Here is a 16,648-nt window from a genome sequence, read left to right as displayed (position 1 = left end):
TAACCATCAAAACAATTTAACACCCTTTACAATATTTACAAATTTATTTACATAAGATGATTATTAACAATGAATAGATGATAAAAAAAAAACTGATTATAAGAAAGAAAGAAAAATAAATCAAAGTTCAGTATCACCAGATACAGAGTTCTTACAGTTCCATTTTAAAGTGACGTGACACAGTTCTTTAATTTAATTGCGAACTTTATGTAGCACAAACAATATCAACACGTATCTTGAAATAAAGTCCCTTTAAACCGTGAATACGTTGATTCCGTATTGGCTCCCTATGGTGGTAGGTGATTGCATCCCTGAGCTGACTTCAGAGGATAACAAAAATCAGCGTCTTTGCGGTTTACGGCACAACCATGGGACGAAAGCTCTGCGCTGGGAAAATCACATCCAGGCGAGTGAAGACAAGTGAACCTCGGGCATTGTACTTCCGGGTTATGACATCACCAGGAAAAATCGTCTGGCGGAAGAAGCTAAAATATATAACATATGGTAAGCACCATAGCAAAACAAATAAGTCAGGGCATATAACTGCTCCTTTGGGTACACCATACCTCCGTAGGCTCCCATAAATAATACGTGCTACTTATACATAACATATGTGCTACCAAGTTCAGACGTCACGTGATTAAAATACGTCACTTATTACTTCCATTATTACAAAAATTACTTACTTAAAAGACTAAAGTTAAAGTATGAAAAAGAGATGAAAAGTATATGATGAAACATTATAGATACGGACATGATAAACTGCAGCTATTATTTACAACTACAAATTAACAAAATTAAATGTAAATCAAACGTTATATCATAGTTGGCATCAATATAATATCTAATGCCATACACTACAACGGACATTAATTAGATGTGCTATAGACTGGCACACAATTACAAGTTACAATAATATATTACATACAAGGTACTAGACTTGCCATATAGATTTATACATAATTCAATGCAGTAATGGCGTTCCATAATAACGAAATGTTTGACATATGTTTTTGAAACAAAGTACTTTATAAATATCATGTTACAAATTTCAGTACAAATTTTACATCTTATATATAAATGAAACATTTTAGATTCCTCTTTCGAAATAATTTACAAAAGTCTGAAAAATTTAATAAATTATCCTGACATACCGAAACTGTCTAAAATCATATGCCGAAAAGTAAATGTTACAGAATTCTGTAGAATGCACAAAAATTTACCAAATAAAAATCGTAATGCAAAAATCATACAAAAATCTAACAAATAAATTTCTTACCTTGATCGAGCATAAATTTCTAGCAAGAAAATAATTCAGACATAGATTCGTCTATAATGTCGGAAGGTGGTGTGTGCAAGGCATATCTAGTCCAGTCTATTTAAAGGGTGATGTCCCGCTAAATACTAAATTTCATGGGATTCACGGCCTATGCGTAAACTCTTGACTATTTGTATTTCCACGGGATTCACGATATAGCCGGGGAATCTAACTACTTTGGCGCGGATTGAAATTGACAATTTGAGGTCCATTATAGTGGTTTTGGGGATAAAAACATAAATTACTGAAGTTTATAAAATATCAACTTTCTTATTACTGAACCGAATTTAATGAAATTTACATGGAAATTTAAGTTATGAAATACAGAAAAACATGAGAGGTATTTTATGCGTGAAATCTGACATTTACCTCAATAACTCAAAAATTTACAAAAAGATGATGCAATACCTGCATTTACACTACAGATAAAATAAGGCCCGTATGTCAATTTGTGACAATCATAAGGAGCAGAAACTTGCGTAGTATCAGGACGGATATGACATTTTAGGAAATACTGAATTGGCTTTTTTAAGTTCAGGAAAGATTAAGCATTCACTTTCAGGCAAAAAGGAGATAGATATGTAAACATTAATCAGATTTCTAGATATAACAAAGTCACTTTGATATTTTAAACACTTTACAAATATCATAAATGGCATTCGTTCAAATATCTTCCTTCTCAGTAAATTTGTCTGTACTATAGAATTAGTAATTAATGTTCTAATAAATGTTGTTTTGACTTAGGAACAAAAGCGATAACTGCATTTCAGAATTTTAGGAGAATACCATATAAACGTTTGACGTCATAAATGCATGTCTTAAGCACATGTAAAGCAATTTCCTGAAAGACTTAATCACAAGTCTAGTATTAAATCATCTCATTTTATCACGAACCAGTTGCTGATTTACACAGCATCATTGTCTCCAAAACTGGGAGAAAATTGAAGATATTATCTTTCCGACGTGCTTCTTGATTGCCTATTATTACTTTTGTACGAAATTTTTGTTTGATTAACCTATGATTATACACATATATAGCATACTTTTGTAAAAATGAATAAATATTCTGAGTACATATAATCTGTGTTACATATCATGCTGTATGGAAGGGATTCAACTGTTGAGATTACTGTTACTTGTTGCCAGTATATATTTGATTTGATAATTTGTATGACTTTGTTCATGGTAGAATAGTCTCTAAACATGAAAGATGTAAAATGTTAGTTCAGTAGCATTTATACCCACTTTATGTTTTAACGAAGACACTGTTTGCTTACTAGTATATTTGTTGTACAAGATAAACGTATGTACGACAAAATGTAAGCTGCCTTTGATGTGCTCAAAATAGCCTTCATGGAACTTAACCGATTATGTTAAAATTATCCTTATCATTATAGCCTTATTTTGTCAGGCAGTCTCATTGAATAGTTTTATTTAAACCATAAAGCTGAAGCTTCCTCCTTCTGAAATAAATTTTAGTAAAGAATTTTTTAAATTCAAAAACAATTTGGTTCATGTAAAACATTTTGTGTAAACTTTGCTGTTCATTTGGAACATTATTAAGAGTAAGAGTTTTTTAAGATGTGTTCCATAATGTACACATCAATTCATAAGGCTTAGCTTTGAATGAGTTTCGTTCTTTGGACGTTGCCTATTCCTACTGATAATCTGTTCTTGCTTTTTTCTAAATCGTATTGTTAATACACGAGAAAATGAAAATATTCTGCATGTAATTACAATTTCATTTTATGTTTCATATGATTGTTTTTTGTTACTGAGGTATAATTATTTCTAAAAGAAAATCAATACCGTAACGTTTTATCCTGTGTTTAGAAATATTTTGCCTGTCCCGAAACTGACGTACATATGGTTAGCGGATGACGAATGTTATAACCGAAATATTATTTATTGCACATAAAATGATTACGAAAGCAATTGTTCTGATTTTAAGTTAGGCTTCAGGGCAATAGCTTGAACCTGTTCTTTTATGAATTATGACTCTAAATGACAGTTTCACCAGTCTTAATTGTAATGCTGCTGAAAGGTAACATTTGGATAATGCCGTAACAGGCCAAACCATGGCAATCACGTAATGATGAGAACATGACGTTAGTAAAGTAACGGAATCTGTTTGACAGCCAATTGACATTGATATCCATCCAGCCATGTAACCTTAATTATGTCTCTCTCAACCCCCCCCCCCCCCCCCCCCCCCCACACACACTGGGGGATACATATTGTTTTTGCCCTGTCAGTCCGTCTGTCACACTTCATTTCCGATCAATAACCGAGGAATCATTTGAACTAGAACCTTCAAACTTCATAAGGTGGCAGGGCTAATGAAATAGAGGACCCCTATTGTTTTTAGGGCACTCCATCAAAGTCATAGGGCATAGCGAGTAGATGACCCCTATATATTTTTGTGGGGGTGTCACTCCATCAAAGGTCAAGGTCACAGGGGCTATCCGTCTGTCTCACTTCATTTTCGATCAATAACTGAAGAAACATTTGACCCAAAACCTTCAACTTCATGAGGCGATACGACTTTCATAGTAGATGACCCCAATTATTTTTCAGGTTACTAGATCAAAGGTCAAGTTCACAGGAGCCTGAACATGCAAAACCGTTTCTAATCTATACATTGAGAACCACTTGATCCAGAATGTTGAAACTTCATAGGATGCTTGGACATGTAGAGCAGATGACCGCTATTGATGTTTGGGTCACTTGATCAAAGATCGACCAGAACTTGGAAAACGAATTCCGATCAATTAATTGAGAACCATTTGAACCAGAACCTTTAAACTTTATAGAATGATGGGACTTACAGAGTAGATGACCCTTATAGGTTTTAGAGTTACTTGAGCAAAGGTCATGGTCATATGGGCCTGAACATGGGAAACACTTTCCCATAAATAACTTAAGAACCACTTGACCCAGTATGTTGAAACTTCATAGAATGATTGGACATGACCCTTATTGATTTTGGGGTAACTCGATCGGAGGTCAATGTCACAGGGGCCAGAACATGGAAAACCGTTTCCAATCCATAACTTGAGAACCACTAGGCCCATGTTGAAACTTCCTATGATAATTGGACATGCCGAGTAGATAATCCCTATTGCAGCCAACCATCAGTGTCTCTTTGACTTTCGCTCCATCCCCTATTGACTTCTTTCCTGTTACCACTGTGGATTGGGGGAGACATGCGCGTCTACGAAAGCACCTTCTAGTTCATCGTAAAAACAGCTATTTATTAGGTTAGAGACCACCAATTGTTTTCCCATAGACTTACATTGTAACATTATGGCGTGTACGGCCTTCCATACATCGAAACATGTATATCTAATTACAAGTTTTTTAAGAACTTAGTTCTACCAAAATATCGGACGAAAAACATATTAATAGTGATACTTTATTTAAGTAATTTTCGTGTGAATGAGATGACCCCCTGTTTACATCATCGACATGGCGGGAGAACTTCGTTTGATAACACTTTTTTTCAGTACACATAAAATGTAGCAAATTTTGTCAAAATGTATAATAAATTACTGTAAATGCAGTGAAAAAATATAAATTTTAAAAAAATAATCACTTCCTGGGTTTGTTTACATGACTGACCAGTCAGAACGTACAGACGTTACCTTATTCCCAGGTATACACTTACCTCATTCCCAGTAAGTTCCCTGTACTTTTTTGAATTGGTGGTCTCTGAGGATAATTTTGACACCTAGACGAAGAACAATACGTTTAAGGTGTTGTTGCTAAATATTATGGACAGAAGGCCAGTAGCATATGGCTTTACTTATTTATATATTTTGGAAATTCGACTAGGAAATGTAACTAATTCGTTTTCTATAGCATTATTCTCACAAAATCATAAAGCCAGACATTGAGATCCTCCAAGTTTCAATATGCATAGGGCATATACCGCTTCTAAACTGTGCAATCGTAGAATGTTATATTATTATTTCTATATTGTAGAAAATTGGAAAGTCTTTCGAGTAAGACATTTTACTTAGATTGTTCGTTTTGGTGTTTCTTTTTTTCTCTCTACTAAAAAAACTAATCAAAGAACAGTTTTCGTAATTTGTAGAAGTAAAATAGGATTTGAGTTAATCTGGTCAATTGTAAGCATTTATTATTAGACTTCAACTCGTATTCAAATATCTGAACAATTAGTTCATAATACCATTGTTGACATAAAATTTATATGTTGAATCTCTAAATAGTCCTGTGTATTAGGATTTCAATAGTGCATGCCTAAAACGTGTAAAACATAGTTGACTCGCTATAAAAACAGAATGCCTTTTAACAAGCATAAATACTAACTGTGAAAAGATCTGTAAAAACAGTTCAGTTTAGGCTAAATCTTAAATTCATTTTAGGATGAAGTCCTACATTTCAGGTTAGTATATAGATTTAAGATATTTTAGTGAAAGATACACATTTGATATCTTTGTGTAAAGCCTGCTTATTACTAGTCTTGTTAATTTTCGTCCAGTTACGAAATGTATAAAATCAATAAAATTGTAACCCCGTTAAGAAAAGGTCTAATGCTCGTACATGAATTATTCATGAAAGTTGTCTGGCTAAAGTGTTTCCAATCAATCAAAGACGCGAAAATATAGGTATTTGAAAAAGGTCAGTTCTTTAGAGATAGAACTGCACCTTTCTTAATTTTAACAAGTCATATTGGTATGGTGATACAGAAACTGAAAATAAAGGTATTTATGCAGAATGATTTTAATTCATCCGTTTCATGATAAACAAGTCTGATAAACAAGTCTTTTGTCCTGACTCACAAAGAAAAGTGATTCCCGCGCAAGAGGGAGGACGCATCCATTTTTCATGTTGTCAACATATACTATTAAACAATCACGCCCGGTTATCTCAATAAAGAGAGCGCAGATCGAAGGATCGCGTGGTCGCGTCTTCGAGCTCTGGGCGAGGCGTATGTTCTCCGTCACGATTTGATAAAAAACATTTTGTCTCAAATCATTCGTCCTCCACCCCTGATTCATTTTGAGAAGTTGGCAGTTACTTGCGGAGAACAGGTTTATACTGGTACAGAATCCAGGAACACTGGTTAGGTTAACTGCCCGCCGTTACATAACTGAAATACTGTTGAAAATGGCGTTAAACCCAAAACAAACAATTAAACAAGCTAATATAAATATCTGATCTTTTCACAAATTACAAAATGTTTAATTCCCTATGCATCATTTGACATCGATTTATAGGTATTATATGTGTAAACATCACGCTATCAACGAGATATTATATTTGCTACAGTTCGTTTTCGTAAACATCATGTTTGTAAACATTAAAGATTGCGTTTTGTAACCTTAACTCAGGGTTCCATATTTTAATGTTTCTTGTATAAGAAAAACGTGAGCTCAAGCTAAAACAAAACATAATCAAAAAGTAGAAAGGTCATTTTACCGTACATTTTCCAGCCTATAAATCATGCTCCGCTATACTGTATTCATTTTTGTTATTTTAAATACGCACATATAATGATCTTGCGTATATTTGCAAATGAAATGACGAACGGACAAATGAGATTTAAAAAAATCCATTTCGTACTATGTTGAAAAAAGATAATGTGTTATTTGGAACAGCAAGTGGTGACTGTACATCACGGTTGAATATATGAAATGGAATTTCTTTGTTATTTTTAACTCGTCTATCCTAACGAATCGGACGTTCGTAAGAACTTCCACTGGCAATACCTTGTTTTTCTTTGTTTCTAATGTAAGGCAATCTGTAAAAGGGGTTTAAAAACAGACACAGATTGCACCGTAAGTATGGTAGTGTGGCCTCCCTTAAAATGTTATATAGAAGGAATGCGATGACAAACATATTGTATGTTATTCCCCTTTCATTATGTTTCCATAGATACTTCTCTAATGGAATAATTGTAAGTATATAGTTCTTAAGATATCGTATAATGCTATTATTATATTATCATTGAATAAATTATTTCAATTTAGGTATACAATAAGACCTGAAAGCGGAACGATGAGTTTCCATTATTAACTAGAAAAATGCAGGTAGAGTCCCAGCGTAGTCCAAACAGTTACAAAGTGTTTGGACTTTAATATGTTAGGCTGCTTTCTGTACAATAGGTATAAACAATACCAACGTCAAGTGAAATTATGTCATTAACATTACCTTACATTTTGGCGTACTTTTCTCATTTGTTCCTACATTTTAATAAATACATTCTATGTTTGTTCATAGGTCTGAAAAAGTTACTTTGGTATGCTGACGTAACGTTTTGAAACTCTTGTTACGTACCATTATTTGACTCAAAAAAAGTAAAAAGGTAAAAAGAATTAATCGCGACTACCATTGTATCCCATTCGAAGTAGAAACACAATATAAAAGTAGATCGGCAAAGCTATGCCACTCACAATGTAACAGATATGGATTGTAGCCCACGTATTTTACTGAAGAAATGAAACAATTGAATGAATAAAATATATGTGAACAAATCCATTGGAAGCATAAAATGCATCCAAACAATATAATAGTAGACTCGGTTTATCCGAGTCTGTTTCATGTGAAGTAATGAAATGTGCAACACACCCACATTCGTTTGCATCGGCTTAAGCGGAATTCTATTACAGAAACATTAAATGTTCCCCTGGATTCCAAAGGATAATAAGATGTAACGGCACTGAGTCCAAGTACGGGGAGACGTTTTCACAGCTGTCATACGGCACTTAGATACTGCTGTTGTGGTTAAGTAATAATTTATAGCAAAAGAGTGTTTTAACACTATTTATGTACGATGGGCGGTTATACGTCCTCGTGAAATTATTTGTACGACGTATTACTGCCCGAGTGTATAGTGTTAAAACACTCTTTTGCTATAAATTATTTCGATTCTAATATGCCCTTATTATAAAACAGTAGGTTTCTTGGTCGCAACAAAAACATCGACGTAACCGCACGTTCACGTGACATTATTAATATATCGTAAGAGTGTTTTAACAGAGAAAAGCATATTAGAATAGTTGATAAAGTCTGTGAAAGAATTATTTTGGAAAAATAAAACGCAACCAAACAATTTAATAGCAGATGTAGTTTGATTGAATTTCTTCTTAAACATCCTACACGCTCCAAGCACCGGCTTAACTGGAATTCTATTACGAAAAACAAAGAGATTTTTCTCCTCGATCCGGAAGGACAAGAGAAAATAACATAAACAAATATAACAACACTAAGTCCAAGCGAGGGGAGACTTTTTCAGTGGCCACAATGCACTTGAAGACCACTGTTGTTACAGAGTTTTAAAAAACCCTTTGGAAGCATAGAACGCAACCAAACAAGTCAACATCTCAACAGCCTTGGTTTCATTGAGTCTGTTCGAGAGACTTAATGAAATGTGCAACACCCCTCACACCCCCTACCTTCAGATCAAGCGGAATTCTAATAGAAAAAGGCGTGCCATATTATTGGTTTTACTAGTATTGTGTCGTAGTTTACAGTTAAGACGTTGGTCAAAATGGCTTGGGTCTATATTTATCAACGCGTTAAGTCAAGCATGGCAAATATTTAAGTTGTCATAACAATACAAACTGCATTTTACAGAGCTGTCTGTAGTAACAGAAGAAAAAACCCATGCACAGTTTCAATAATCTCTGTGCTAGCTTGACAATGTTAGAGCAAACAGTAAATTTAGCATTTCAGATTTAATACGTTGATGAATGCGGGCGCCAGCCTACATTTGGTAACGATAGAAGAAAACTCAATTCTTCAGCAAAATGAAAACTACATTGTAATTTATGATAAATGGAATATTACATGAGTATTTATTAAATGAATATAAAAGAAAACAACGCAAGGATCTGCTCTTCAAAAATATGATGAAAATTTTAAAATAAAAACGTCATTTGCTTCAAGGAAAAGTGTATATTATGCAATTAAAACATTTGTGTATAGTGATTACTCCACGCTGTAAGCTAGGTTAGACATCTCATTCTCTTTCAGGAAAGATGTCTTTTTATATATTGTAATGGTTGATTTTTGTTTGATCTTATTAGATATCCATGAACAGGCTCAATCAAACCGAGCCTGCAACATTTTCGTTTATGTCGTGTTGGGCGACCTGTGGTTTTCCACGTTTTTATTTTTATGTACCTTACTTTCTGAATATAGTGAGAAATATACAAATCTTTGAAGAATTCAGCGAACAAAAATTCACAAGGCATGAAATGCCATCTTAGTACAGTTTCGTTCGTATCTTTGCAATTTGATTAAAGTTCTTCCTTTTGAAATATGCAGTATTGTCTCTGTTCCGAACTGGCATTTCGTCTGGTAAGTATTACACGCCCCAGATGCCAAAAGATATCATACGCTATATTTCATGTTAACTGTGTATAAGCAAGATATCGTATGGCATCCAATCAAGGTTTATGAATTATTGCCGGAATATTACCTTACGTTATAATTCCAATGAATACCTGATCATTACGTCCGAGTGAGTAGTTACCGGACAGGTGATCAATTTATTGATGGACGGTAGAAGACATGTGATTTTGATTTGCAGTCGCATCTTCTGCTTCCAGGTCGAGTGTATTGATCGGCTAGTCACTCACGCCTCATTCATTGCATTTGTTTTTACTCGAACGCTAGCTTTGTATAGTGATAGTTTGGACATTACGTTTATTGGCTAGATTAACATTTCAATGGCTAGTCAGGAAAGAACAGTGGTTATTTGTGTTGATGGAAGTGATAATGCAATAATGGCTTTTGATTGTAAGTAATAAATCGAATTACTTAATGCAATGTTTATATATGCATAATATCTATTTCCAGTTAACGCTTTTTATACTATGATCTGATAGATATTGATCTCAACTTGTTCATTAAGAAGCTTTCAATGGTGTTTAGTATCTCGTTAGGTTTCATTCAGTAAGTCAATTACAAGTAAAAGGTATTTACAGCGTCAGGTCTGTCTTGTTATGTAATAAATTTCATATAATTGTTACTATGTACCTATATATTGCTGCAAAGCTATACATTTGATATATTACAAATCTTAGAAATGATTGCGCGCTTGCTTTCGTTAAGGTAGTTCTGCACGTTTGGATCATATTTTTTTTTACAATGTAAAATTTGATTAAATCCTGATTTTTCAAAACTTCAGAATATTCTTAGAAAATTCAGCAGATAAAAAAGATAGGGTCGTGTGCTTGATTTTTTGCTAGACTGATTTGAAAAATTTGGACCTAATACAAGTTTTCATAATTGGAGTCTTTGGGAAAATCACAACATTCATAACAATGTTGCGAATAGAAATTTTTCGACAATGTAGATTTAAATGAAACTTCTCACAGTCGTAAATAATCATATAGTCTTTAATGTGGCGAAAAAACTGTGTAGAACCGCACATTCCAAACTAATTTTAAGACATTATTTTGAATTGTTTAACGTGCCATATGTTTTGATATCATATTTTAAGTTTAGAAAGATAGTAACAGTGCCATTGTAATAAATTTACTCACGGACTGCCATTACTTCATAAAATGATTTTTCATTTCCGTACCCGAAATCCAGGCATTATTCAACGTTTTCCGGATAAATGACGTTACGCCATCACTTCTGGTTTATCAAACGTGCAGAGCTACCTTAAGTTGGAACAAAGCAAAATTTGTATATTCTGGAGAATAAAAAACATAAATCTATTTATGAGAGCTCTTTCGATATATTCAGTGTACAATGTATTTCAATACAGTAAAACTATCTGATAAACATTTATTTATAAGTGTTTACGTAATATACGTGATAGGATTTCTTGAATATATTTGTCATTAAATACAGAAACATAACTTTGGTTCTCTGGTTCTACATTTATTGATTTCGTAGCCAGAAATATATATTCATTGCATTTGTGTATTAACTCTTTTCGTTTTTACTAAAACGAAGTGTTCAAATTCTGTACATACATTAATAATGTTATAAATAACACTGGCTTATTTTGATATGACAAAAAAAAACAAAAACAAAAAAACTAAAATAAATAAATATGAAGAAAGCCGTGTTATCGTCATATTTAATTTCTTGTTGTATCTTGTAAACAACTTCGTGTTGTGACAACTGAATAGAATGACACATGTTTCTTTATGTATAACATGTCCACATCCTAAAAAAGCCTAGCTTTATCTGCGACAGAGGCAAGTGAAAGCTTAATTAAACGCATTTATTTTACTGTGATATCAACATGCACTATACTCTAGCTTTGCTGTAAGCGGTTTTGAATGTCCTTTTTAACATCAGGTAACAGTGAATATGAACAGAAGATAAACACAATTGCGAAATTTTGGTAATAAATTTAGAGGTTGATTAGCCCTGAAGTAAGTGTATTGTACTCACTACTTTATACCCCAGTCACACATACGGCGCGGATAGCTACGCCTAGCTACGGATAGAAACGTAGTAATCCGTATCGATCCGTACATGAGCTGTACGGATTGGTACGAATTGATACGGGTTACTACTTTTAGGTAGTATTACTACGTTTCTATCCGTGGCTAGACGTAGTTATCTGCGCCGTATGTGTGACTGGGGTATTAGGGACTCGCATAACGGAGTAGTTAATGTTACTTGCTCCCCACCTATGAAGCTTCCGGTCCTGCATGGTGAGGAAGCCACCCAGCTGACCTGCGGCTTCCTGCCAGGCTATGTCTGAGATAATACCCAATGGGGGAACTGTGGCCTTTTCTCATCATTAAAGTTTGAATGTCACTATATGACATGAACAATAATTGCGTGACTTAAGACTGAACAAACCACAATATATACAAACATGTAATGACTACTGAAGATAATTTTCTCAGATTAGCTGGCTTTACATTGTATCAGCTGTTAGGAAAGTCTTTATCAGAATATCCTTTACTATTTGACGTCTGGTTTCTGTCAAAGGATCGATAATTATATAGCATGTGAAGTTTTCTGTCTTTTATTTCCTGATAAATGGATTTACAAAGACATTTGTGATTTCATAGAGAGCGAACGTGTCATGGAATCTTTTTAGCAAAATAATCTAATTGATTACTTTAGACGCCGGATATAGGCCTATATGACATTTTGATTAATTTTACAAGAAAAGTTAACTTTATTTTTTGGTTGGAAAGGAACACTACATGTCCAATTTACATCAGAGCAAAACATGGTACTCCTCTTGAATAACAATTTTTTGCGTTTCCCAAAAAATATTTTTCCCTTGCTATTTTTCTATGCCGACCAGTTGGGAGATAAGTGACAAAATAGTTTTACACTTGTACCAACCTAGTAAAGTGACACTTGTGCTAGTTAATGAGGATTTTGAAAAGTCTTTTGGTGAATAACTTAAATTGTTATTATCTTAATGCCTATGATTTATTAAATTCCATAATAAATGCTCGAAGCCTAGCAAAGCTGACTCCTTTTGAAGGAGGTAATGAAATAATAAAAAGCGCATCGCCTCCAACGCCCCCTCCCCATCCCCTACCCCACGCTAGCAAGGGCCTGAGCGGACTACGATCATAAATAAATATTAAACAAACCTGACACAGGAAAAGAAAAAAAAAACCTTGACAGTCCTATATGAGACGATTATTGACGATGTTTACGTTTAATGTTTACATACGGTACAGATGTTTCATCCCTGCATATTCTATCACATGATGTTGCTATAGTAATCCATTGATTTCCATTCATTCTACAGGACCTCATAATATATATATTAACATTTCATTATATATTAATCACAACCGGCTTGCCTGATGATTATTTATAAAGTAGTTATGTATGACGTTTCTGTTCTAAAAACTTACTGATGTGTCATTATTTGCTATTAATTACTACCCTCCTCTGCAATATTCAGTTAGAAATATTAAAAATGGTACTAGTAGCGTCCTCGCTTGGCACTCAGCATTAATAGGATAATGCAAGGACTGGTCCGCCGGTGTCTGTATAATGTGACAGGGTGGGGTATCATGCCACGTGTCTACGGCGTGATATTCCAGTGAGGCAACACTATAAAGTTGGGCATTGTGCTCACTGCTACAAGTAGACACCGTCGTTTATATGACTGAAAAATTGTTGAAAAAGACGTTAAACACGAACACGCACGCACACAGAGTTAGAAATATGAATAATTATTACATACTCATTCAAAAACTCCATTCACTTTCAATGAAACCTGAAACGTCAACATTTTTCCATATTGACGTTCAAATTTCGTGTCGGGTGTGTGACGTCATTTGTGACGTCAGTTTCATGTGACGTCAGTTTCATTCAAAAACTCCATTCACTTTCAGTGGAACCTGAAACGTCAACATTTTTCCATATTTACGTTCAAATTTCGTGTCGGGTGTGTGACGTCATTTGTGACGTCAGTTTCATGTTGTCGCGTTTAAAAGTTCTTTAACGACGAAATTATCAATTTCGCTCAGGCCTAATAACAGATTTATATAATAGATTCTATATATAATAATTTTAAGTGTAGATGCGTATGTAATAAAAAGGTTATTTGATTTGCATCGATAATTATGCACTCGTTCTTTCGCGGAATAATATTGCGCTCCTAAAGTCGCGCAGTATTTCCGCTGCAGAACTCATGCATATTTCTCGATACAAATCTAATGTAGGGATAATACACGTTTTTTGTGTATTAACGTCTGCAGAAGCCCTTGGGATATGTTTGTGACCTCGACCTTCGGTCTCGGACACAAAACAAACGTGTATTGTCGCTATTCTTGCATAAAAAAATATTTCACGACGATTTTTGTATTGTTTTCATATGTGATGACTTGACGATTCCGGTACATTTTTTATTTACCATTCCAGTTGTTCTTGGAAACGGTAAACATGTTTTAAATATCCGTATCCAGGGCCCGGAAATAAACAACACTATCAAAAGCACATCCTGAAGGTTTTTAAGCTATTTTTTTATCTCTCATTATTACAAACATAAAACTACCAATAATTGTTCATATCATTTCACAATTTGGTGGACTCGATCACAATTTCAAGAATAATAACTTTACATTCGAGTTATATTGAGTACGGACACGCAGTTGGAGTACGGATGAGTACGAACGTAGTGTCAAGTTTTCAAGCTGTTTATATAAATTCTTCGAGAAATTAGATAAAAACATACCGACTGATACTTACCAAAATCATAAATATAATACCTAAAAACGAACAATAGCACAAGTTACACGCGATACTTATTTATTCACAGTTATTTACAATAACTGAACAGACGCTTTGTAAAGGGAGTGAACTCTAAGAGAAGCTAGTGCGTACATTGATGGGGGCAGTACGTTTGGGGTTGGAAACAGATACAGCTAAACATACTATGGATTACATTGTGTCTATAATGCTACAAGAAGTGGTTGTTATGGAAGAAACAAGACGCAGATGCCAAATATCAGTGTGCGCAAAAATACATACATATATCCCTGGCAAAGCATTTCAAAAATAAAAATGTATTAACAGCACGTGAATTGCCTTGTTTGCAAACGATTTTTCTCCCGTTTATACGTGGGCGGATCCACTGAAAAAAGTAGTTTTTATGCAAGAATAACCTATAAATATATTGGATTGAATTACAAATTCATAGTTTAAACATCGTTATATAGGCCTTCCTTATCAATAATAATATGAATTTTCCTAATTTTTATGACCATGAAAAGCACTACTGTTTCTGCACATAATCTGTAACATTTATTTTCGTGCCAAAATTGTACTTTTTCCAGTGTAAAATTGTTTAGAAATTTTACATTTTTTTCTATTTAAAATTTGCTTTTATGTTGAAAGTTTATTAACAGTTCGTTCAAAAATAATTTTAAATGTGATTAGAATATATATTGAAAGGAAATTACACCCATCTTAATCTTTTCTCACGATAAATTTAAAACCAGTCACTATATTTTTAAAATTTAAATAGATCATACAACCATTGATTTTGATAACAGTGGTATTGCTTTATGTTTAATTAGAAATCTGGGAAACATTGCTAAAGAACATGTATATCAAGCGGTAATGTGACAAGATCAACCTTTCTGCCATACAACTAATTAAATTAACGAAGTCCGAACGGAAGTGTAGATCATAGTTTACAGACAGACCCGTTATTGGATCCAACACAGCATATGCCATATTTTACTCCTTGATTTTATTAGTTTTACAATAAAACTACCACCAGATGCAAAAGTCATGAAAGACGAGGACAGAAGTAAGAGAAAGACCATCGCAAGTACTTAAGCAAAATAAAATGTTTTAATGTGATCTTTCAGAATGAATACATTTGCTTCTATTCCTGATCGATCACAATTACAGGATTGCATTCATTTTTTTGCGTAACTGAGGCGATCTGCATTTTTTGCAGTCGATATCCTCTCTAGTTTTGTTTCACCATGTGAGGCATCACAAGTTACAACCTTCTCATGATAAACCAAGATTGCCCTGTACAGAAGAAAATATCCAATTTCATATATAAATGACTGTTACATCCATCAATATCTGTCAGATTTTTGTCACAAAAGGAATGTAATTTTAAAATAACGGAATGACTATCTGCTTTGGAAGATCAAATATATTGTATGTGACGTTTCTTGGGAACCCGTTGATTTCGTTTTTCTCTATATAAACAGTCTTCGTTATTTCGATATCTATAATGGTAACACAAAAGACTAATGATCATCCTGACGTAATTTCATCGGACTGTTACCAACATTTGAAAGAATGAACAGGCAGCAGTAGGCCTACGACAATTCTTACGGAGGATTAGAATTAACAGGAACATGATTCCGCTTTAGATCTATGTCACATAACATTTTAGCGAAACAACCACCGTTTTCAATAACATTATTAAAAAAAAAACAAAGACAAATATCAAACAGGGAATGCCACGTACCAAAAACGCAGCCTCCCCAAAACGAAACCCACAGCACGCAGGCGCGCACACTACAAACACACACACATACACATACACACACAAAAAGCCAACACATTAGGACAAAACGAACAAACAAAGGAACACAGTGGGGCACCGCCTTGGAACGGTCAGTGGCAAAAACACCACTTGGGAGCTTAAACTGGTTTATGGTGCGCACCCAACCTCACTCTTATCCCCACCATGTTCCAAAGACACGGGACAGTGTAAATAAAAGTAATCCCCTCCAGGTGAATCTCTAACACACGTAATGGAAACAAAAAGGCTTCATTTCATATGTTCACGCAAGTTAAATTGTCTTTAATATGAGATTCTACTTCTAACCTTTACTTACATGTATGTAAAAATTACATGTAGATTTATCATTGAAGGCA

General features: G+C 34.1%; 1 protein-coding gene across 10 annotated transcripts in view; it reads left to right on the top strand.

The window, feature by feature from the left end:
* Window positions 1-16,648, top strand: part of LOC123529758 (universal stress protein in QAH/OAS sulfhydrylase 3'region-like) — a 142,445-nt gene that overhangs the window by 106,594 nt on the left and 19,203 nt on the right. Inside the window, exon 1 of one of the 10 annotated variants that reach the window (XM_045310276.2) lies at window positions 9,924-10,087. The exons of 8 other annotated variants lie outside the window; for them this stretch is intronic. In XM_045310276.2, the coding sequence (XP_045166211.1) occupies window positions 10,018-10,087 (70 nt within the window). In that variant the 5' untranslated portion in view covers window positions 9,924-10,017. Of the gene's footprint in view, window positions 1-9,923; window positions 10,088-16,648 lie in introns of those variants that run through there. One more of the 10 variants, XM_045310277.2, reaches the window with a different exon arrangement.

The sequence above is a fragment of the Mercenaria mercenaria genome, chromosome 13 (genome assembly GCF_021730395.1).
Source record: "Mercenaria mercenaria strain notata chromosome 13, MADL_Memer_1, whole genome shotgun sequence".
Classification (NCBI taxonomy): domain Eukaryota; kingdom Metazoa; phylum Mollusca; class Bivalvia; order Venerida; family Veneridae; genus Mercenaria; species Mercenaria mercenaria.
Note: the sequence above shows the minus strand (reverse complement) of the source record. Positions and strands in the feature narration are given on the sequence as shown.